The 23258-nt window shown below is 45.4% G+C and overlaps 1 protein-coding gene across 7 annotated transcripts in view; it reads right to left on the reverse strand.

Moving 5' to 3' along the window:
- Positions 1-10796: 10796 nt before the first annotated feature.
- Positions 10797-23258, reverse strand: part of LOC145412628 (sphingomyelin phosphodiesterase-like) — a 275380-nt gene continuing 262918 nt past the window's right edge. For 5 of the 7 annotated variants that reach the window (XM_080282546.1, XM_080282550.1, XM_080282548.1 and 2 more), the window contains exon 15: positions 10798-10961. In XM_080282546.1, the coding sequence (XP_080138672.1) occupies positions 10931-10961 (31 nt within the window). In that variant the 3' untranslated portion in view covers positions 10798-10930. Of the gene's footprint in view, positions 10962-23258 lie in introns of all 7 variants that reach the window. The other 2 variants (XM_080282551.1, XM_080282549.1) reach the window with 1 other exon arrangement.

Consider the following 23258-nt stretch of genomic DNA (forward strand, 5'->3'; position numbering starts at 1 on the left):
CGCTTCGTTCCTATTCTCCTGTGTTTCATTAAAGGTGATATTAAAAAAGATATAAGAGGCACAGGATGATAATGGGTAGTTTGGAAAATAAATCGCTAAGGAAAAGGTGCTTAGGGAGCCTCTTAGCTGACGAGTATACGGCCAATAATTTCAGTGTGTGCATGAAAAGGAAACTCCCTAACACCTCTTCCTTACCAATTTATTTTTGGGCTGGTGAATATAGTTTTGCACGTTATTTAGATTATGGTGATATTAGAGTGATTTAGGCAACACAGAGATAGATGGCAAGGTTAAAGCAAAAAAAAAAATCGCTTAGGAAAGGGTGATAGGGAGCTTCCTTAACCGACGAAAATTAGAGCATTTATGAGCCGATAGGAGGAGGGCGCTGCGCTTGGTATCCTTCCGCCAAAATCCCTCGCACAGGAACTCTGGGCACTAATGGGTTAAATGGGCCACACACTCAACTACTGCAGCACTCACAGAGCCCATACTTCCGCCAATGCCGGATCCGAATCCGCACCAAAATTTAAGAATTTTTTCTTGGCCCATGGCCCACCCTTCCTCAAAATTTCATTGAAATTCAGTGAGAAATTTTGGAGATACTGTGCGGTAGGATCCGGATCCGGATCCACCCCAAAGTTTAATCTATTCTTTCTTGGCCCATGGCCCACCCTTCCACGAAATACCTTTTGGAGGTATGGTATGAACAAACAAACACATAGTTCCTGATCACAAGCAAAATCTAATCGATTGTTCATTGGGCCATACTCTACCCCTCAAAAACATTTCATGAAAATCCGTTCCTAAATTTTTGAGTAATCCTACTAACAGACAGACAGACAGACATACAAGCAAACACACAAACGCGGGGTAAAACATATACTTCCGGACGGAGATAAATCACCCACCTTTCAAGTTTCCTCAAACCTGACTCAACCTCTACTCTGCATCCATATATATATATATATATATATATATATATATATATATATATATATATATATATATATATATATATATATATATTGAAGCCTACTTTGTACTTTTTTTATTAGTCATAAACGAAACTAGATTTACACCCGGTACAAAAAGTGCGTCGTTATAGAAGGAGGACGAGGACAAGGAAGAGGAAGAGAGAAGTGAAAAAGAGGATGAAAAGATTTAAAGGAAGTGGAAGATGGAATGCTATGGTGTGGAAATGATGAGGTAAGATGGTTTGCATTGGTCCAGTCTTTATGTTTTTGGATCCTTCCCGTCCTAACCATGTGGGAAAGTACGTCACGACAGATAGACAGATGGATAGATAGAGATAGACAGACAGAGGGATAGATATAGATAGACAGACAGAGGGATAGATATAGATAGACAGACAGAGGGATGGATATAGATAGACACAGAGGGATGGATATAGATTGACAGATCGATAAATTAATACATACATACATACGTACATAATACATAGATGGATAGATACAGATAGACAGGTAGATATTGGATAGATACAGACAGACAGATCAATTAACTGATACATAGATACATACATACACACATACGTACATATACATACATAGATAGATGGACAGATTAAAATGCGTGGCTTACAACGTAGTGTCCCCGAGATGGAAGCAGGGAAGGAATACCATAGTGCGCCCGACAACGAGGCGAGTGGTATACAGCCCAGTGTGCCCGGGAACGTACCGACACCCCCACCCGGACCCCACGGAGTAGCCGCCACCAGTCGAAGGGATACACAGCAACAACAACATATGTCAGCCCGGGCCGTGCGCCCCTATGTCACCCAGCCGTAGCGCCGTCACCATCGTAGGAGAAAGATACTACCTTCAGGGAGTGGGATTGCTGAATCAGCTAGAGGTGGAGTTGCTCTCGTAACTCCAGACAGCGCCTCTCAGGAGACGGCCTACTGCCGCTCCCGCCTTCGTCAGACGGCCTACTGCCGCTCCGAAGGTGCTATCCTGGAGACAGCCTACTGCTGCTCCCCTCTCTGGCCGAAGGAGACGGCCTACTGCCGCTCCCGCCTTCGTCAGATGGCCAATTGCCGCTCCGAAGATGGTGCCCTTGAGATGGCCTACTGCCGCTCCTCCCTCCGGCAGAAGGAGACGGCCTACTGCCGCTCCCGCCTTCGTCAGACGGCCAATTGCCGCTCCGAAGACGTTGCCCCTGAGACGGCCTACTGCCGCTCCTCCCTCCTGCAGAAGGAGCCGGCCTACTGCCGCTCCTCCCTCCTGCAGAAGGAGATGGCCTACTGCCGCTCCTGCCTTCGCCAGACGGCCCACTGCCGCTCCGAAGACGTTGCCCCTGAGACGGCCTACTGCCGCTCCTCCCTCCTGCAGAGGGAGACGGCCTACTGCAGCTCCCGCCTTCGCCAGACGGCCCGCTGCCGCTCCGAAGGTGCTGCCCCTGAGACGGCCAATTGCCGCTCCTCCCTCCTGAAGCAGGAGACGGCCTACTGCCGCTCCGAAGGTGTACAGAGGTGCGCTGACTCCCCCACTCAGGCCACGGCCAATTGCCGGGCCCTGGCACCTGATAGTCGTGCCCCTGGGCAGCCACGGCCAATTGCCGGGCCCCACGGACAAAAGGAGATATTGAGTGAGTCATTGCCCCGGCAGGAGACAAGAGCCCGGACCTCCCGTACCAGAGCATCCCAGCCAGGCCTCACAGCCTCTCCTGGCCTCCGCTTCCTACGCCTGGCTCTGGAGCAGACTCACCTGACGAACCCCAGTGTAAGCCAGTGCCGCAGTCCTTCCCTGTCGGCGCCCCTAGACTCTGGGGACCGCAGTCCTCAGCCTCTCCAGACCCTCCCCAGGACGCCCGGGCGTGATCTCCCTACACCCCCAAGACGGCGTAAGACTCCCACCTCCGGCCGAGACTTACACCAGAGGTTTCTGGAGCTGTTCGGCCCCAGTCCTGAGGGCCACACCCCTGAGCCCAGCCCGGAGACTGCGGGCCCCTTCGCCACCTATAGCCCCTGACGCGAGAGGACGCCCCTACGAGTTGTCCCGTGCCCTCTCGGCACGCCTCCCCTTGGCGGTGCCCCTACCCCGGCAGAATTGACGCCGGCGTGTTTCTCCCCCGCCCCCCACGATGATTGACTCATGATAAGTGTGGTGATACCCCAATAATAAGTGAAAGTGATTTAGGTTAAGTGTGACGTTGCCCTAGAAAACAGGTTACAGTGATATAGTGACTAAATGTATGTTCAGTAGCAGGGCGAGTGAAATCACGGGCGAGTGAGTAGGGATGAGAACAGTGAGTGAATCCCGAGAACTCTGACTCATAAGTGACGCCCTCATAAGAAACCTGTAAGAACTCTTCCCCTGAAGAAGTCTCTGTACTGAAAGTATACATATGTCCCTTGCTGTCAGAAAACCATAGAAAGTGAGAATAATATCCGTCCCTTTGTATTACCGTAAATACAGTGAATATCCAGTGTCCCGCTATTCCCTCTCTCCCTACAGCATCTCCTCCCCATAACTAACGTAATATAAACGAGTGATAGATCAAATGTCAAAACCCTTTTTCTATCAAGTGATACTAAGAGTAAATTAGAAAGACGTATCCTTTCCCAGTATTACTATAACTCTGTTCCGGCTCGTCACGAGTCCTTCCCATCCCCCCCCCGTGTGAACTCCCCCTCCCGCGCTCTCACGCGCGCCCGTGTTCCCTGTACACCTGTTCACTAGACTTTCTGTATTGGCAACCGTAGTGGTTAAGTCAGTATCCTGCGAGATACTAATATCCCAAGTAAGGTTTTATTTCTGTGTCACTATTCGTGTTGTAATATCTGTATTTTGTCCTGTGTCTGGCTGTGGGAATATACGTGTAAAGGTTTTTGCCTAGAGTTTTTGTGTCCTGCCTCTCTTTCATTGCACTAAGCTCCGGTCTCGAAAGAGGACCCCGCTACACGTTAGGTGTTTTAGGACCGAGGAGTCGGACCTTTTTCACCTAGCATTACACAGATATAGACAGGTAGATAGATATAGACAGATGGATGGATTGATACATAAATACTTACATACATACTGTACACGGATAGATGGATGGATAGATAGATAGGTATACAGACAGAGGTAGTGACTGAGATGGATAGATAGATAGACTTATAGATATATAGAGACAATGAGTAACTGACAGGTAGAATAACATAGACAGATGGATAGATAGATATACAAAGATAGATCGATATGGATAGACAGTCAGACAGGTAGGAGGATAGACAGATAAACAGATAGATAGATATAGAGGTCAGGCCGATGTTAATATATAGGCATAGATACAGATAAATAGAAAGATACGATATGTCGAATTAACTGGTCGATAAGGGTCTTGAGAGAGAGAGAGAGAGAGAGAGAGAGAGAGAGAGAGAGAGAAAGCCTGGTAAACTAACTAGACAAATATTATGTTACGGCGGCCAATTCCAACCACCTACACAAGTTACCCTCTCCTGCCATATCCGTTTTCTTTTAACTCAATCAACTTATTTTTTTAACTCATACTCAACTATTTTTTCCAACTTAATTCTCCTGTTTCTGGCACACATGGGTAATTTAATCATATACTAGACGATTTTTTAAAAGACCATATTAATTTTTCTAGATGTTTTAAAGGCGCCGGGGATTTTTTTTTTTTTTTCATGCCTACACTGATGATTTTCTTCAGGTGGATTTATTTTGCTTGTAGACTTTCGCTTGGGAATTATTAATAGTAGACGATTTTATTCTGGTGGTACGCCTTAACCTCGTGTGTGTGTGTGTGTGTGTGTAATAAGACGATACCCAACGATGATGGGGTGAAAGATGATCAGTGATAGATGGAGGGAGGGAGCGAGGGAGGGAGGGGGAAAAGGGAGGAGAGATAGACTTGAAAAGGGGGAAAATAGGAATAGGGAGGAAGAGGGAGGAGAAGAGAGTAGAAAAATAGGGAGAAAGAGAGATAGAGGAAAGGGAAGAGGGGAGGGAGAGGCAGAGGGAGGGAGAGAAAGGGAGTGAGAGGGAGAGGAAGTGAAAGGGATATAAGAGAGAGAGAGAGAGAGAGAGAGAGAGAGAGAGAGAGAGAGAGAGAGAGAGAGAGAGAGACTGGAGTAAAGGAGGAGAATGGAAGAGGAAGAGTACAAAAAGGGGAAGGAAGAAAGAGGAGGAAGAAGGAGAAGGTGACGGGAGAGAGAGGGGGAAGAAAAGAATAAAAAATGGAGAAGAGGAGGAAAAGCAGGAGGAAGAAGAGAAAGAGGAAAGGGAAGGGAAATGAAGAAAAGTAGTGAGGAGAGAGGAGAGGAGGGAGAAAAAGAGAGAAGCAGAAGAGAGGAGAGAGAAAGCGAGGAGAGGAGGGAGAAAGAGAGAGAAGCAGAAGAGAGGAGAGAGAAAGCGAGGAGAGGAGGGAGAAAAAGAGAGAAACAGAAGAGAGGAGAGGAAGGAGAAAGAGAAGAGAGAAGGGAGAAAAAAGAGAGGAATGAGAAAGAGAGGAAAGGAGTGAGAAAGAGGGAAATAATGTAAGCTAATATTGCCTACAGATAATATTATGAACTTCGAACTTTGACCTTCCATCCTAAGGTCGTGGGGAGAGAGTGAGAGAGAGAGAGGAGGGGGGATTTGAGAGTGAAAAGGGATGTGGAAGATGGAAGTATGAAAGAGGAAGATGGACAGAGAAAGAGAAATGAATTCCCCGAGCTAGACAACTAAGGCCATATAGCCCCGCTGGGGTTACAGGAGGTAACTACCCCTCCCGGCAACGGTAGCCCGGGCGAGGCTCGAACTTGCGACCTCCCGATCACAAGCTCAGCGCGCTACCACTGTGCTACCCCGCCACCCAAGAGAGAGAGAGAGAGAGAGAGAGAGAGTGACTAATCACATCTCCATTCATTACCACCTAACGTGCCTCTCTCTCTCTCTCTCTCTCTCTCTCTACTGGGAACGTGGGGAGAGAATTCCTACTCCCGTCAATAAAGGTAAAATGTTCTCTCTTAGAGACGATCAAAGGACCGGTAGTAGCCAAGGTGAGTCCCAGAAGTCTCTCTCTCTTCTATCATAGTTCTTCTTTCATCCTCACCTTCTCTCTCCCTGTGTGTGTATGTTTACGTGTATGTGTATGTATGTTATCTGTATGTGCATATGTGTGAATATACTGTATATATATATATATATATATATATATATATATATATATATATATATATATATATATATATATATATATATATATATATATATATATATATATGTATGTATGTATGTATGTATGCGTGTGTATATATGTGTGTATGTGTGCATATATCTGTGTATTTGTGTTTGTCATTTCTACGTGCATTTGTATGTGTGAATATATGTGTATGTGCGTGTATATATGTGTGTATGTCACCTGTACGTGCATATGTGTGTATGTGTATGTATGTGTCTATGTATGTGTGGATGTGTAGATGTATGTGTACGTGCGTAAGGAAGACACGTGGACGGATATAACGTGAGAAGAAATGTGACTACTTCCTTGTTCTGTTGCTGTTTTTGTTGTAGTTCTTCTTGTTCTTATTCTTGGAGAAAACTTTGCCCTAACCCTTCAGCGCACACCTCTACTGTTTTAAAAGACGCTCTGTTTACTGTTGTCTAGTTTCCATTTTTTTTTCCTATTTTGTAGTCTAAATAATAATAATAATAATAATAATAATAATAATAACAATAATAATAATGAGTAACGACACCAATAAAAATAATAAACTACTACTACTGCTGCTGCGCCTGCTACTACTACTACTACTACTACTACTACCAATTTTAATAATAATAATAATAATAATAATAATAATGAGCAATAAAATGAAGGTGGGGAGGAGGGTATAGGTAGAGGGAAACTTAATTAAATTTGTTTTTAATATATATATATATATATATATATATATATGAGAGAGAGAGAGAGAGAGAGAGAGAGAGAGAGAGAGAGAGAGAGAATGTATGTGTCATACCCATGGCCTCGTTAGATAGATGAATGGGTAGATAGATCAAGAGAATCGACTAGAGGTACGTCGCCCTGCTGCTTTAACCCCCACCTGGACCAGCGCTCAACGTAATTCGGGCAGGATCTGTGTGCTGGCAGACTCCCCAAGTAGGACCGCGACACGCAGACTGTGCTCGTCGGGGAAAGGACGCCCACTGTGTTCCCTTCACCTACAGACCCCAATAGGACTGTGACAATGCCCACCATGCTCACCAGGGAAAGGACACCCACTGTGCTCCCTTCACCTACTGCCTTCTGTAGGACCGCGATGATGCCCACTGTGCTCATCGGGGGAAAGGACGCCCACTGTCCCCCTTTCACCTACAGCCACCAGCAGGACCGCGATGACGCCCAACTAGCTCGTCAAGGAGAGAACGCCCATTGTGCTTCCCTCACCTGCAGCCCCTGCCCTGAGTAGGACCACGGCGATGCCCACTGTACCCGCCAGGGAGAGGACACCCACCGTGCTTCTCTCGCCTGCAGTCCCAGTACCTAGCAGTACCATGGCTGTGCCCACCATGCCAGTCAGGGAGGCAACGTCCACCATACAGACCTCGCCTGTGAGGCTTAGGACAGCAAGGGAAGGTTCAAGGAAAGGATGTACCCTTCGAGCACACCACCCTACAGACAGAACTGCGGTGGCACACACCGTGTGGGCATCATCTGCTGAACCTTCAGCACCTATAGAGGGTCATGACCCTTGCTCGCCTCACTCCTCCAGAGGACGAGCGGGTCACGCCCCTTGCTCGCCTCACTCCTCCAGAGGACGAGCGGGTCACGCCCCTTGCTCGCCTCACTCCTCCAGAGGCCGAGTGGGACGTCCCTCTCGCTATCCCCACATCACAGGGGGCAGAGCAGGCTCCCCAGTGGAGTCACTGCTGGAAGAGGTCTCAAGTGGCCCTATAGTGAATCCTCGGGTACACTCATTACAAACAGCGCCCCTAAGTCACCAGTCACTGTCGGATTCCCATTGGAGGCGTGACCGCAGGAAACCTCTGACAGGCTCCCTGGAAAGGAGAGACCGCAGGCAGCCCCTGTCGGACTCCTGATGAAGGTGAGACCACAGACACCAGACAAAGAGGGACGCCCCCAGAACTCCCGGCCGAGACCTTCCTAGACGAGCCGGCGAACTATCCTCCACAAAGGGCAGGAGCAAGGAAGAGCACCTATTAGACCCGTTCAGCCCCAGCCCTGATGGCTGACACACTGATAGAGGCCCCTCCAGTGAAAGGCCTTCCTCTACATTACCCAGCAGCCCTCGCCGACAATTAGGAGTAAAATAGTGGTTCCGCGTCCCTTCAGAGAGCGCACACCTGATGAGACACCTCCCACACCCGGATGCCACCTGCAGTTATCTTACCAGCCCATAAGTCTCAGACTCAAATCCTTATAATTCATATAGTGCGTGTAATCTATCTTACTGAATTGTGTCAAGTCACTGTATTCTTTGTGGGTAATATACTTGTAAAACTGGTTAGCCTGTGCTTTTAAGCCCTGTTCCTTTGGTTGCATGCTCTGGACCCTGTCTTAGAAAGAACCCAATATCAAGCCCACATACTCAGAGAGCAAGAAGTTGATCTCTGAGAATGTGGCATAACACTCTCATGTAGTAATTTTTTCACTTCCATGCTCACTTCCCTGTTTCTTATCATTGCTTTCAAGGAACCTGCAACCCCTCTTCTTTGTTGTAGCCTTTCAAGCACTTCACCCTCCAAACTTCCATCCTTACTCATCACATTACCCATGTACTTTTAAGCACTCACATTTTCCATTTCCTCCTCATCCAAACTCACTGTACATTCACTGCCTTCACTTCTCTCGAAGACCATAACTTTACTCTTCCCTACATTTACCTCTAGATTCTGTTTCTTACACACTCTTCCAAACTCATGGTGATCACAATAAATACATAATCTTTAGTGGAACCACCTTCTTTCTTATAGTCTACAGCAGTTCATATGAAAATGTATACCGCGGTGAACACTTGTGGTGATGTGTAAGATTTTTTTTTTTTTCCTGGACTAGCTGTGGTGAGCTTTCCACCTGAAGGAACTTTTCCAAAACTCTAGTACTTGCATGGGTGTGGAAGTATTACTGATGTACAATGTATTTTCTCTATAATATGTAGCCTTGGACATTTTATATGTTTAAAAATTCTCCTAATATATATATTCTAGATTTGGTAAGCAGTTAACTTTTCATATAACATACATAAAATCCCTTGGTGAATGACACTTCTATACAAGCAAAGTGTTTCCTGCTTAAGTTAAGTGGGAATACAATGTCACAGCACACTCTTATGAACGGTGGTATGCAATAAGACTGGTCATTCATTAGGCGACACTAGCATGGAAGGGATCAGCAATAGCACACACAGACATGTTACTGTAAACTGTGATTTAACAATCCTGAAAAAGTGTATAGCTGTTAACTTTGTTTGTCATATTAGCCAATTCAGAGGTCAGATATAGATGTCAGTTCAGTATCTGCAAAAATGCCAATGTCAGCAATATATCAGTTTGGCTATGGTACTGCTTTCAGGGCACCATATTCTACAGGTCTCATAAATTATAGCAGTGAACTGTAAATTCATCGTTACCGACTTTCACTGTCAAGCGTGTTTCCGGGGTGCAGGACAAGGACCCAATATGCTAAGCATCACACCAGCCACTGTCCCCAGCCTCCACCCATCTGTAGGCAAGTATGTTTATACTCTAGATTTTATTAACAGATTACTTGTACTTAAAATTTAGTACAAAGTTTTTCTGTTCATTTCTCCTGAGATCTATCTCTCTTTCATTATACATTATGCTCACTCCAGTGACCAGCTACTTGGAAAGGACACTTGTGGGAAACCAAGGCAGAAGCTCTTGTCACATTCTTCAGTCCTGACTATTTTCTCTGTTATTTATTAACAAGTACCAAGTAATACAGTATTTAAAAGTATATTCAGATCTATTTGTCACTGATGTATCTACTACTGTCATACTCTTTTGTCCTCCACTCATTTAGCCAGTCCAGCCAATAGCAAGCAAGAACACAATTGGGGCAGTGTCATTATGTTAAACTGAAGCTTTCAACTCTTGTTATTTTTCTCAGCTGCAACACTGTCTGTTCACTATGGTTGTGATAGCGATGGTGGTCATGAGAATTTGTGCAGTTGCTCCGTGATTGCGGTTATGAAACCCTGTGATATCACTAATGCATACTGATACCGATGATAAACGTACACATGGTGCGACTGTACACCATAAGTGAAGCAGTTGTGGTCTCCATGTGGAAACAAAATCTCCTACTTCCTTACACCCCACCATAGGAAGGCCCATCATATGACCCTGGTGAGGCATTGTTTACAACTAAGGGGTTCTTGATTCCTGCATGGTGTATATACTGAACTGTACCTGTAGGATGGACCCATAGAAGTAGTTGCGTCCTTGCAGTCAGCAGGGCTGCTCGGCAAGACAGACCAGGGTTGAGCAATACCAACAACTAATACGTACTCATCTGCGACAGTTAACTTCGCAAAATTAGGATAATGATAATGTAATCTAATATGAGCATAAGACCAAAACTTAGTTACTAGCAGTAAAAGTTGCCAGAGCAGCAACAATACATGCAAAACAAAACCCAGATGTTTTGTGTGCACCATACATGGTTACTGGTTAGACATATATCAGCTTAGATATCATACAATATTTTCATTTTTTCATTTATTAAAAAAAAGGAATCTTACAATCACCATTACAAAAACTATTTCTCACAGAAACAATTTATAGCAATCGGTCAATAAAAAATGTAACAAAACTTTATCAGTATTAATAACCAATGAAAAGTACTATAGCATCATTTAGCAAATATAGATATCTAAATATATAAAAAATATTTTGAAAATTAACACGAAGCAGTCAGTGTTCCTGTGCAACCTTACATTTCAGCCCCAGAACCACCATGTTGCCAGCGACCTGAGACAGCAGCAAGAAGAGCAAGGATATATTAGGCACATGGTACCAACATCCAGACCCGCACACTCTGCTCCATTCAAAGAAAAGGAACTCGTACAATTTCAATATAGGAAGTGATATAGTATTATGAGTGTAACAATACAGAACTATAATGTTCCTGCAGCATGAATGTTGCACTGGATGTGCAATTTTAATACATGAAGATTTTATGATCCAACACAATGTGGGATACTCATGTATGACACCTTGATGTACAAACATAGGGGCTTCAACTTGAAGACTATAAAACTTGCGTACTATTAAATATTCAAACATCTAATTCGGCAAAATAAAATAGTTTTTTTTTTTTTTTTTTTTTTTTTTACAACTCTGTAAAATATTACTACCAACTTTACAGAAGTTAGTAAACATTAATGATTAGTACACTACATAATAGAATTCTGCTGAAAAAGGCAAGACTGTGGTTACGTAGGCGGCCATAAACAGTTCACCTCCATATGTCACCTTCCCCTCTCGGGAAGAAGGGAAAGAATACCTCCCTTGTGTCCCTGCCTGTTGTATGAGGCAACTAAAAGGACCCTGTTTGTCTCCAATCTTTCTTTCTTTATTGTCCTCTTCTGCTCTTCTCTCCTACCCTCTTCTTGACATTTCTGTGTAGAGCAGGAGAAGTGGTGGAGGCGATGAGTAGGTGGTGGGTGGATGTATGCAAGAAGTTAGGTATAGGGGAGGCTCAACCTGAATGACTGCCGGGAGGGATTGCCGATACAAAATATTTTGGCAGGGTAGGGTAGATGGATATGGTGGTGTGGGTGTGTTGGTTATGAAGAAATGGGTGAAGTATGTCATGAATGTAATGAGAATGAGTGAAAGGATAATAGTAGTGAAAATTTTGTTCGGTGAGATAATGTTTTCAATTATATCGGCAAATGCTCCACAGGTTGGCTGGGATGAGATAAAGGATAGATTCTGGAATGACTTAATACGTGTAGTAAGTGGTATGGGGGATGATGAGATTGTAGTTTTAGGAGGGGACTTCAATGGTCATGTAAGCAAAGCAGTCAAGGATATGAAGGACTGCATAGGGGTTGTGCATATGGTACAAGAAATGAGGAAAGGGAAAGGATACTTGAGTTTGGGGAGGCAATGAACGTGATTGTGTGCTACACACATTTTAGGAAAAGTGAGTAGGTTGATTACATATGAGTCTGGGGAAAATAGCAGTCAGATAGACTATTCCCTGGTCAGGAAGGCTGATAAGAGGTAAGTGAAGAATGTTAAAGTTATAGGGAGTAAGGACTTTGTGCAGCAACATAGGTTACTGATATGTGACATGGTGCATAAGGAGCAAGTGATGAAAAAGAGGACCTATGCACCTAGGAGGAAAATGAGGAAGTTGATAAACCAAGCAGCAAAAGATGCCCTCTATAACGAGATGAGTAGAGTGGTGGCTGAACAGGGAGCTGTTGACAGAAGTGTTAATCAACAATACAGAGCTCTCAACAACAATCTCCTGAGAGCTACTGATTCAGTGTGTGGATGGACAAGGGGCCCTCCGAGACATAACGGAACTAGGTGGTGGGATGGGGTGTAGAAGCTGCAGTTAGAGAAAAGAAGGCTATTTCGGGAATGGGAAAGGGTTGGTAACAAAGAGGAATTCTTGGCTGCCAAGTGTTGGACTACAAAAGAAGGTTTGCAAAAAAAAAAAAAAAAAAAAGTCTCAGTGACTTTTTCTTGATAGCCTAAATAGTTTGGAACGAAAGAACATATTTAAGGTGGCAAATCAGATGAAGAGGGAAAATAGGGATTTCATTGGTGAGCAATGTGTGAAGAATGATGAAGGAAAGATACTGCAGTGGTGAACAGTGGGGCTATTAAAGACGCCTCGAGAAAGCATTATAACCAGTTGTTGAATGAAGCGTTTGCTTGGAACAAGGAAGGTTTGGAGCCAGCAGATCCAGCGTTGGGCCTTTGACCTTTGATTGGCACTGCTACTGTGAGCAGGGCAATAGGCAGGATGCAGGTGGGGAAGGCAGCAGGTGTCATTTATATATACGCATGTTGTCCCAGATGATTGGCAGAAGAGTGTGATTGTAAATGTGTACAAGAGGAAGGGTGATGCCCTGAAAAGAGGAAATTCTAGAGGCATTAAGCTTTTGGACCAGATAATGAAGGTAATGGAGAGAGTCCTAGAAAGAATGATTAGAGAAAGAGTGAACAATGATGAGATGCAATTTGGGTTTATGCCAGGCAAAGGGACCACTGATGTCATATTCATTGTTTGACAGCTTCAGGAAAAATATATAGGAAAGAAAAGGGATCGTACTTTGTTTTTTGTTGATCTGGAGAAGGTTTTTGACAGAGTCCCCAGGGAGGTGGTGAAGTGGGCAATGAGAAAGCTTGGGATCGAGGAGTGGCTGGCTAGGGTGGTTATGGCTATGTATTTGGGTGGTCACACCTAGGTAAGTGTGAATGGAGATTTGAGTGATGAGTTTTCTGTGAATGTTGTTGTGCATCAGGGGTCAGTTTTCAGCCCTTTGTTGTTTATCATGGTACCTGAAACCCTCTCACATGACTGCAGCAATGGACTCCGGTGGAAGATGTTGTATGCCGATGGCTTGGTGTTGATTGCAAAGAATGATAGGGAGGCAGAGGAAAGACTTAGGAAGTGGAGAGATGGTATGGAACAGAAAGGCTGGTGAATAAATGCAGATAAAATAAAGGCGATGGTAACTAGGGCTGGTGGAGGCACTGTCAAAGAAGAGAGTGGCCATGTGCGATTTGCCACAAGGACATGGGAAGTAATTCCATCTTGTGCAGTGTTTGCGATAAGTGGGTGCACAAGAGATGCAGTGGTAATAGAGGTAGACTGAGAGATGCAGTAATGCTGATTTCATGTGTGCGGTGTGTCGGGGAAAGCATGTGGAGTTTGGCAGGCATGAAAAGATTGATATTGCTAGTGAATCTCTTGAGTGTGTGGAAGAGTTTTGTTATCTGGGAGACATGTTAAGTGCTGGAGAGGGGGCTGGAGTGAGGAGTGGTTGGAAAAAGCTCAAGGAGCTGTTGCCTCTCCTGACACCGAGAGGGCTCTCCCTCAATGCTAAGGAATCTGTATGCAGCATGTGTTAGGGGTGTAATGTTGTATGGTAGTGAAACCTGGGCAGTAGAGGAAGAGGATATTTGCAGGCTCAAACATACAGAAATGACAATGACTAGGTGGATGTGCAGTGTGTCTTTGAGTGCATGGACGGGGGGGGGGGGGAGCTAGGTGTACGATTGAAGAGTTCAGAGATAAGATGGGACTGGAGTGTACTGGCATTGTGATGAGGGGTAGATTGACATAGTTTGGGCATATGGAGAGGATGGGGGATGACAGCTGGATGCAGAAAGTGAGACGTGTTAATGCTAGGGGGTAGGGTTGCGAGAGGTAGACCGAAAAAGACCAGCGATGAAGTCACTGAGTGACCTCAGGGATAAGGGACTGAATAGGAAGGCAGCTAAAGATTAAGCAGCATGGAAAGCTGCCATTAGGTGACCAAGACCAATGCATGTGAGCATATTGGAGCCTTTAAAAATAAAAATGACGACTTCTGACGTTTTTTCCTCTACTCCTACAGTGTCATACAGTAGAGCCATATTATGACTTTCTGCTAATTCTTTCACTATTCCTTCCTTTCTTCCAAGTCACCTTGTTCTCTGCTATTAGGCTATCCAGTTCAATTCACATTGACTTCTCACCTCTCGACTCCACCCCTCCATCTCATCCTCTGTCTCCCTATTCTTCTACTCCAGCTCCATCTCATTCATATATACCGTACTCATGTGATCAGTCTCTCACTCTCCATCCTCTCCACATCGCCAAACCATCACAAAATACTGTAAGCTCACCTGTGACACTCTCTAATAATGCTAATCAGATATAAGGTGGTAGGCACTTGGTTGATCATCAAAGCTACTGCAGTACAGTTACAACCACCACACTGCAGACTTTGCGTATAAATACTCGTACGTCCAAATGTGGTACCTGCCACTTCACGGATTTATCTCCCACAGCACAGGTCACATGATTTCTCAGAGGTTCTAGTGTGAGGTGATGGTGTGGTGTGTGATGGTGTGGTATGGTATGGGTTGTGTGGTATGGTATGGGATGATGGTGTTGTGTGGGTGATGTGTGGGGTGATGCTGTGACGTGGGTTATGGTGTGGTATGGGTGATGGTGGTGTGTGGATGATGGTGCTGTGTGGGTAATGGTGTGGTGTGGGTGATGGTGTGATGTGGTGTGGGTGATTGTGTGGTGTGGGTGATGGTGTGGTGTGGATGATGGTGTGGCGTGGGTGATGGTATGGTGTAGGTGATGGTGTGGTGTGGTAAGGGTGATGGTGTGGTGTGGGTGATGGTGTGGTGTGGGTGATGATGTGGTATGGGTGATGGTGTTGTGAGTGATGGTGTAGTGCGGGTGATTGTGTAGTGTGGGTGATGGTGTGGTGTGGTGTGGGTGATGGTGTGATGTGGTGTGGGTGATGGTGTGGTGTGGTGTGGGTGATGGTGTGGTGTGGATGATGGTGTGGTGTGGGTGATGGTGTGGTGTGGTGTGGGTGATGGTGTGGTGTGGGTGATGGTGTGGCATGGGTGATGGTGTAATGTGGGTGATGGTGTGGTGTGTGTTATGGTGTGGTGTGTGTGATGGTGTAGTGCGGGTGATGGCGTAGTGTTGGTGATGGTGTGGTGTGGGTGATGGTGTGGTGTGGGTGATGGTGTGGTGTGGGTGATGGTGTGGTGTTGGTGATGGTGTGGTGTTGGTGATGGTGTAGTGCGGGTGATGGTGTGGTGTTGGTGATGGTGTGGTGTTGGTGATGGTGTGGTGTGGGTGATGGTGTGGTGTGTGTGATGGTGTGGTGTGTGTGATGGTGTGGTGTGTGTGATGGTGTGGTGTGTGTGATGGTGTGGTGTGGGTGATGGTGTGGTGTGTGTGATGGTGTGGTGTGTGTGATGGTGTGATGTGGGTGATGGTGTGATGTGGGTGATGGTGTGATGTGGGTGATGGTGTGGTGTGGGTGATGGTGTGGTGTGGATGATGGTGTAGTGTGAGTGATGGTGTGGTGTGCGTGATGGTGTGGTGTGCGTGATGGTGTGGTGTGCGTGATGGTGTGGTGTGCGTGATGGTGTGGTGTGGGTGATGGTGTGGTGTGGGTGATGGTGTGGTGTGGGTGGGTGATGGTGTGGTGTGGGTGGGTGATGGTGTGGTGTGGGTGATGGTGTGGTGTGGGTGATGGTGTGGTGTGGGTGATGGTGTGGTGTGGGTGATGGTGTGGTGTGGGTGGGTGATTGTGTGGTGTGGGTGATGGTGTGGTGTGGGTTTTTGGTGTGGTATGGGTGATGGTGTGGTATGGGTGATGGTGTGGTGTGGGTGGGTGATTGTGTGGTGTGGGTGATGATGTGGTGTGGGTGATTGTGTGGTGTGGGTGATGGTGTGGTGTGGGTGATGGTGTGGTATGGGTGATGGTGTTGTGTGGGTGATGGTGTAGTGTGGGTGATGGTGTGGTGTTGGTGATGCTGTGGTGTGGGCGATGGTGTGGTGTAGGTGAGAGTGTGGTGTGGGTGAGAGTGTGGTGTGGGTGATAGTGTGGTGTGGGTGATAGTGTGGTGTGGGTGATGGTGTAGTGTGGGTGATGGTGTAGTGTGGGTGATGGTGTGGTGTGGGTGATAGTGTGGTGTGGGTGATAGTGTGGTGTGGGTGATGGTGTAGTGTGGGTGATGGTGTGGTGTGGGTGATGGCGTGGGTGGGTGATGGTGTGGTGTGGGTGATAGTGTGGTGTGGGTGATAGTGTGGTGTGGGTGATAGTGTGGTGTGGGTCATGGTGTGGTGTTGGTGATGCTGTGGTGTGGGTGGGTGATAGTGTGGTGTGGGTGATGGTGTGGTGTGGGTGATAGTGTGGTGTTGGTGATGCTGTGGTGTGGGTGGGTGATAGTGTGGTGTGGGTGATAGTGTGGTGTAGGTGGGTGATAGTGTGGTGTGGGTGATAGTGTGGTGTGGGTGATGGTGTGGTGTGGGTGATAGTGTGGTGTGGGTGATGGTGTGGTGTGGGTGATAGTGTGGTGTGGGTGATGGTGTGGTGTGGGTGATAGTGTGGTGTGGGTGATGGTGTGGTGTTGGTGATGCTGTGGTGTGGGTGGGTGATAGTGTGGTGTGGGTGATAGTGTGGTGTGGGTGATAGTGTGGTGTGGGTGATGGTGTGGTGTTGGTGATGCTGTGGTGTGGGTGGATGATAGTGTGGTGTGGGTGATAGTGTGGTGTGGGTGATAGTGTGGTGTGGGTGATGGTGTGGTGTTGGTGATGCTGTGGTGTGGGTGGGTGATAGTGTGGTGTGGGTGATGGTGTGGTGTAGGTGATGGTGTGGTATGGGTGATGGTTTGGTGTGGGTGATAGTGTGGTGTGGGTGATGGTGTGGTGTGGGTGATGGTGTGGTATGGGTGATGGTGTGGTGTGGGTGATGGTGTGGTATGGGTGATGGTGTGGTATGGGTGATGGTGTGGTGTGGGTGGGTGATGGTGTGGTATGGGTGATGGTGTGGTGTGGGTGATGGTGTGGTATGGGTGATGGTGTGGGTGGGTGATGGTTTGGTGTGGGTGATGGTGTGGTGTGGGTGTTGGTGTGCTGTGGGTGATGGTGTGGTATGGGTAATGGTGTGGTGTTGGTGTGATGTGGGTGATGGTGTGGTGTGGGTGATGGTGTGCTGTGGGTGTTGGTGTGGTGTGGGTGATGGTGTAGTGTAGTGTTGGTGTGGTGTGGGTGATAGTGTGGTGTTGTTGATGATGTGGTGTGGGTGTTGGTGTGTGGTGTGGGTGATGGTGTGGTGTGGGTGATGATGTGGTATGGATGATGATGTGGTGTGGATGATGATGTGGTGTGGATGATGGTGTGGTGATGGTGATGGTGTGGTGTGGGTGATGGTGTGGTGTGGGTGATGGTGTAGTGTGGTGTTGGTGTGTGGTGTGGGTGATGGTGTGGTGTGGGTGATGATGTGGTGTGGATGTTGGTGTGGTGTGGGTGATGGTGTGGTGTGGGTGATGGTATGGTGTGGGTGATGATGTGGTGTGGATGTTGGTGTGGTGTGGTGTGGTTTCTAGCTTATCCACATCAACACTACAATGCTCATTCACTTCCTCATTTATCTGCCTCTCTGCACATAACTCTACATGCTCCTCTCAGTTAACTCATTTCTGCTGTTCTTATTCTTGAACTGTATCCATCTAACAGGGTTCAAGATTCACATCCATTTAATGTGAGGACAACAATATCCTACGGCCGTGCAGCAATTTTTTTTTTTTTCACTGTACCCTTTCACATCCTTTAAACTATCATTCTTGCTCATCACACTACCTAAATATCCAAAGGCACTCATATTATCCAATTTCTTGACAATTTCTGTCATACATCATAATTTCTGTCAGACACTCTCAAACATGCAATGCCCTACCTTGCTTTTACACACACACACACACACACACACACACACACACACACACACACACACACCGCTCGCTGGTGCAGTGGTAACGTTCCCGCTTGCCAACTGGTGGACGGGAGTTCGCGCCTCGCTCAGGTTGCGAAAAGTTTCACTGACGAAGTGGGTGGTTACTGTCCCCCTAGAGCAAGGGGACGGGTGTGTGCGTGTGTGAAGGTTACAGCCTTGCCCTTAGATCGGACTATATGAGCTCTCAGCTCCCTTCCGGGAGGGTAAAAGCTGACCATCACGACCATCAAGTGATCCTGACCGACCCGGTGAATTACACACACGTGTGTAACAAGTGGAGTCCCACAGGGCTCGGTGTTGGTGCCAGTAATGTTCCTGATTTACGTAAATGATATGGTAGATGGAATGAACAGTTATGCAAGTCTGTTTGCTGATGATGCAAAGATATTGAGGAAGACAGAGGTTGAGGAGGACTGTAAAATGCTGCGGGAGGATCTGGATAGGATACATGATTGGAGCCGGATGTGGGAAATGAAATTCAATGAAATGTAAAATATTGGAAATGGGTAAAAGTATCAAAAGGCCATCACTGAATTATTTGATGGGTAATGAACCAATCACAAAAGCGAGAAGAGAAAGATTTGAGAGTGCTGGTCCAGAATAGTTTGTCACCTGAAAAACATAGTAACAAGACAGTTTGACGTATAAACTCTTGACTAAAATAAGAGTAGCATTTCATTACATGGATGAGGTAATGAAAAAATTGATAGTGGTCATGATCCGCCCCATGTTAGAATATGCAGCAGTAGCGTAGTCCCCACACAAAAAGAAAGATATAAACAAGATTGAGAGAATACAAAGAACAGCAACCAAGATGGTCCCCAGTCTGGCAGAGCTGTCGCAGAGAGAGAGGCTGGAAAAGCTAGATTTGCCTTTCTTAGAGGAAAGGAGAGAGAGAGGGGCAACATGATTGGAGTGGTCAGAACCATGATGAGAGTAGATAAAATTGACAGAGATTTGTTTGTATGGGATAAGAGAGTAACAAGAGGACACAGAATGAAACTGAAGAAGCCAAGCTGCTAAAAGGATATCAAGAAATATAGTTTTCCTTATAGATGCATAGACCTGTGGAATTGCCTGGACAAAGAATCATCCAGTCTAAAAACTTAAATGAGTTTAAAGCAAAATCTGACTTACTGAGAAACAGAGACGGGACCCCATGAGCGTAGCTCATTTCCTGTATATCACAATTAGGTAAATACAATTAGGTCACACAGATTCAGTTCCCTTTTCACATACACTGCATCCCTAGGGTCTTCATACATACTCTAAACAGCATTTAACAATTTCCCATCTACTCCATATTTTTTCAGTAACTTCCACATTCCTTACCTATCTACTTGTACTATGTCACCTCCTTTTTCCATATCCATGAAGGCAGCATATAACTTCTTTCCCTTCCCTAAATACTTTTCCACTGAAAAATAGTGCCATATGATCCTTGCTGTCTGGCACTGGATTTCATTCACCCACTCATTCCAGTGAACATCTTAAAACAAATATCTGATATACACATCCCTCCCCTAATTAAAAACCCCATCTTCCTCTCAGTATTATTTCTCAGTTGTCGTTCTGGCTAGTCAACAAATATCCTACCATGTTTTTTTTTTTTCCTATTACACTGAGATGGCAAATACCCCTATGGTTGAAATACCCCTATGGCTGTCAAACACTGTTTCTTCTTTTCCTTTGTACAGGAAAACTGTTATTCCTGACTTCCAGTCCTTTAAAAAACTCTGCCTCTCTCCTAAGCTGATCTGCAAGTCTTCCATATCATTTCAGTCACTATCTCTCCCTTGTATTTCATCATTTCACTGTTGTACACTCCAATTTCTGGGGCTTTTCCCATTCTGACTTCTTCAGTACCTCACATACAGTACGTTCATCTTACTTTATTACTGACTGTTAAATTATATAGAGTGATACAGAGTCAGAAAATCTATTTCATATAGATCAGTGGACTACTTACTTATATGGCAGTCACAGAGTGAACATGGTTATGCAAGGGTACTGAAAGAGGTACAATACATATAAAAGAAGCTGTCAAATACATAGGATATGTATAACTTTCCAGGAGTCAAGACTGCAGATGCTATGGGCAGTAAATGTGAGAGAATCTGATGAACGAGATAAAAAAAACTGACAAACAGCAGAAATGAATGGATGAGGTATGTAAGGAGTTGCACACAATAATGTCTCCATTCCTTTTCAACTCTGTAGCCGATGATCTGGCTCTGTGCTGGATTTTGTCAGTAGGTTCTTATTTTTCTTCTTCCTTTTCAACTCTTCCTGTCCGAAGTCAAGAGATCAGAAAGCATGAATGATGAATGAACTGATGTATGACCCATTCCACGGGACACTCTGCTGATAACTTTGACTTTTACACTTTTCCTTTAGTTTCTTGTACCTGAATTCTACTAACTCTTTATAACAATCAAACACCACTTTAGGACGCTGATCATTCAAAAAATGTTAAGAAATTATAATCAAACAATAAATTTTTACTACACAACAATGCTGGCCAAAGCTGGTTAACTAAATAGCCAAATCATTGCTCACATGATTTCTGGGTCTGGAATAAACAGTGTGTAGAGCAATGAGCATGAGTTACACCTACCTACATATGGTCAAAATTTAACTGGAACACAGGTCCCTCAATGTTTCCCTCTACCAATCCATTTAACCCTAAACAACAAAATGCTTTTGTATCCCACTGATATATCCTTGTGACCCTGTGCAACAAAAACTTTTGTATCCCACAGATACTACTTAACATGTCATGTAAGATTTTAAAACAATGGCAATGGCCAATCCCATTTTAACCTTTCGGAGCACAGTGAAGCCCGAGGCAAGGCTGCTGTAGTCCTTATTATTCAAGAGCATTAGATCAACCTTCTTCCCTGACTACAGCTTACATTTTTGAAAAGCATTTGTTGCAAAGAGAGTACTGTAGAATGCTGCAAGAAGGGGAAAAAAGGATGGAGTGCAAGAAAGAAGTGTAGAAGTTACTGCATGGCTATGATTTGGAGTACAGGTGGCCCTCCACATTTGCAGGAGTTAGAGGACAGAGACCCCCGCAAATGTGGAATTTCTGCGAACGTTTGGTGCACCCTCCCGTAAATGCCGCTACAGCCGCAAATCACCCCCTGTGAGCAAGTGTGCACAAACTGTACCTAATAAACCATAACTGGGACCTGAAAGCAGCATAAAATAATACAAACAGTAACAGACCAAATGTATAAAAAAGTTAAATAACAAATATGTTTTGACTGAGCATGGCTGTACTAAGTTAGGGTAAATATGTACCAGGTGACTTCCACAGACTCCTGCGACTGAATGCGTCTCACACACATCCACATGAGTGCGGGCAAGGCATCAGCTACATGTTTACCCCAGCTTCTTACAACCACACCCATTAAATTCAGAGTTAAACTCACCACTGTCCCTGAAGCTTTGGTGGACGAACTCTGACACTTGTGATGACGATGACGATGATGAACATGACACGTGGGACAAAGTTATCACAAGTAAATCACACAGTCGGGTGATGATTCACTCACCTAATAGCACAGTAATGCACACGTTATCTTTGAACACGTGAGAGCACAACTGCTGGGCACAATAACAAAATTATGGGAGGTTTGGTGTGGCAGTGTATAAGCAGCAAAGCGACCGCAACAGTGGCAGGACTTAGGCTCAGGGAGAGACAGAGTAGCATGGGAACATGGTGGTTTGGTGCGGGCCTGGTATGGCGCAAAAAGACCCATGAGCATCCGCACTGCTACACTTTGTGGCCGCAAACAGAATCTTGGCTCCACAGAGGGGCAATCTGCAAACCTGCGAGATCCACTAGAGTTGAATCCGCGAATGTGGAGGACCACCTGTATATATACAATATCCGATGTAATAGGGCCATAGGCAGGTCCGAATAGTGGTCCTGTCCGGATATTGGGCCCCAGCTTATGGACTTGTACTTATGGACCCTAACTCAGAGAAACACCTATACAACTCCCTCTGGACATGCATAGCACCTATTTAAGACCCAAATCACACCAATAAGGCACATAAATGACTGAAATAAATGCAAAACAAGCATAAAATGAGGGTTTAGAGGTAGGTTCATACAATATTAAACATTCTGGTGACTGGCTCCTGGACTGGTACTTATGGACCCTAACCTAGCCTAACTCAGAAAAACACCTTCCTACTGCACATGCATAGCTCCTAACACCCTATTCACACCAACAAAGGACATTAAAGAGTGAAATGAGGTGTTTGAGGTAAGTATAGTATGAAAGTACCGTATGAAACATTCTGCCTACTTACACCAAGTCCATGGCCATCTCGATGAATAACTGCCTCCTCTCGGACTCTGACAGTAAGAAGGATTTCCTGAAGCACTTCCAGTACACTGTTCATGAAGTCTTGCACTGAACTTAGCCAATCGCACTCAGAAGTCCGTTCTCTTCACAGTGCGCACTCTTGTCTAACTTATGCTCCATTGTAACTTACTAAGTGTTGCACTCTGCACTTTAACTTTTCCCACTCTTCTAACCATTTTCTAAAGCAAAAACAAACAAGTCTATTTATGTTAAATTTTGTTCCAAATTAGTCTTTTCACTCACAACTGTAAATCCTAAACACAACACACTGTTTTTTTCACTGCACAACACTGTAAATTCCCGTGTGGTCTAGTGGAGAAGTACTTGCTGTTTAATCACTGTCAGAGTCCAAGAGTATCACTGGCAGGTGACCTAGGGGTGCG

This window comes from Coenobita brevimanus, chromosome 93, assembly GCF_032717465.1.
Source record: "Coenobita brevimanus isolate Jiangsu-jjx chromosome 93, ASM3271746v2, whole genome shotgun sequence".
In the NCBI taxonomy this organism is placed as follows: Eukaryota; Metazoa; Arthropoda; class Malacostraca; order Decapoda; family Coenobitidae; genus Coenobita; species Coenobita brevimanus.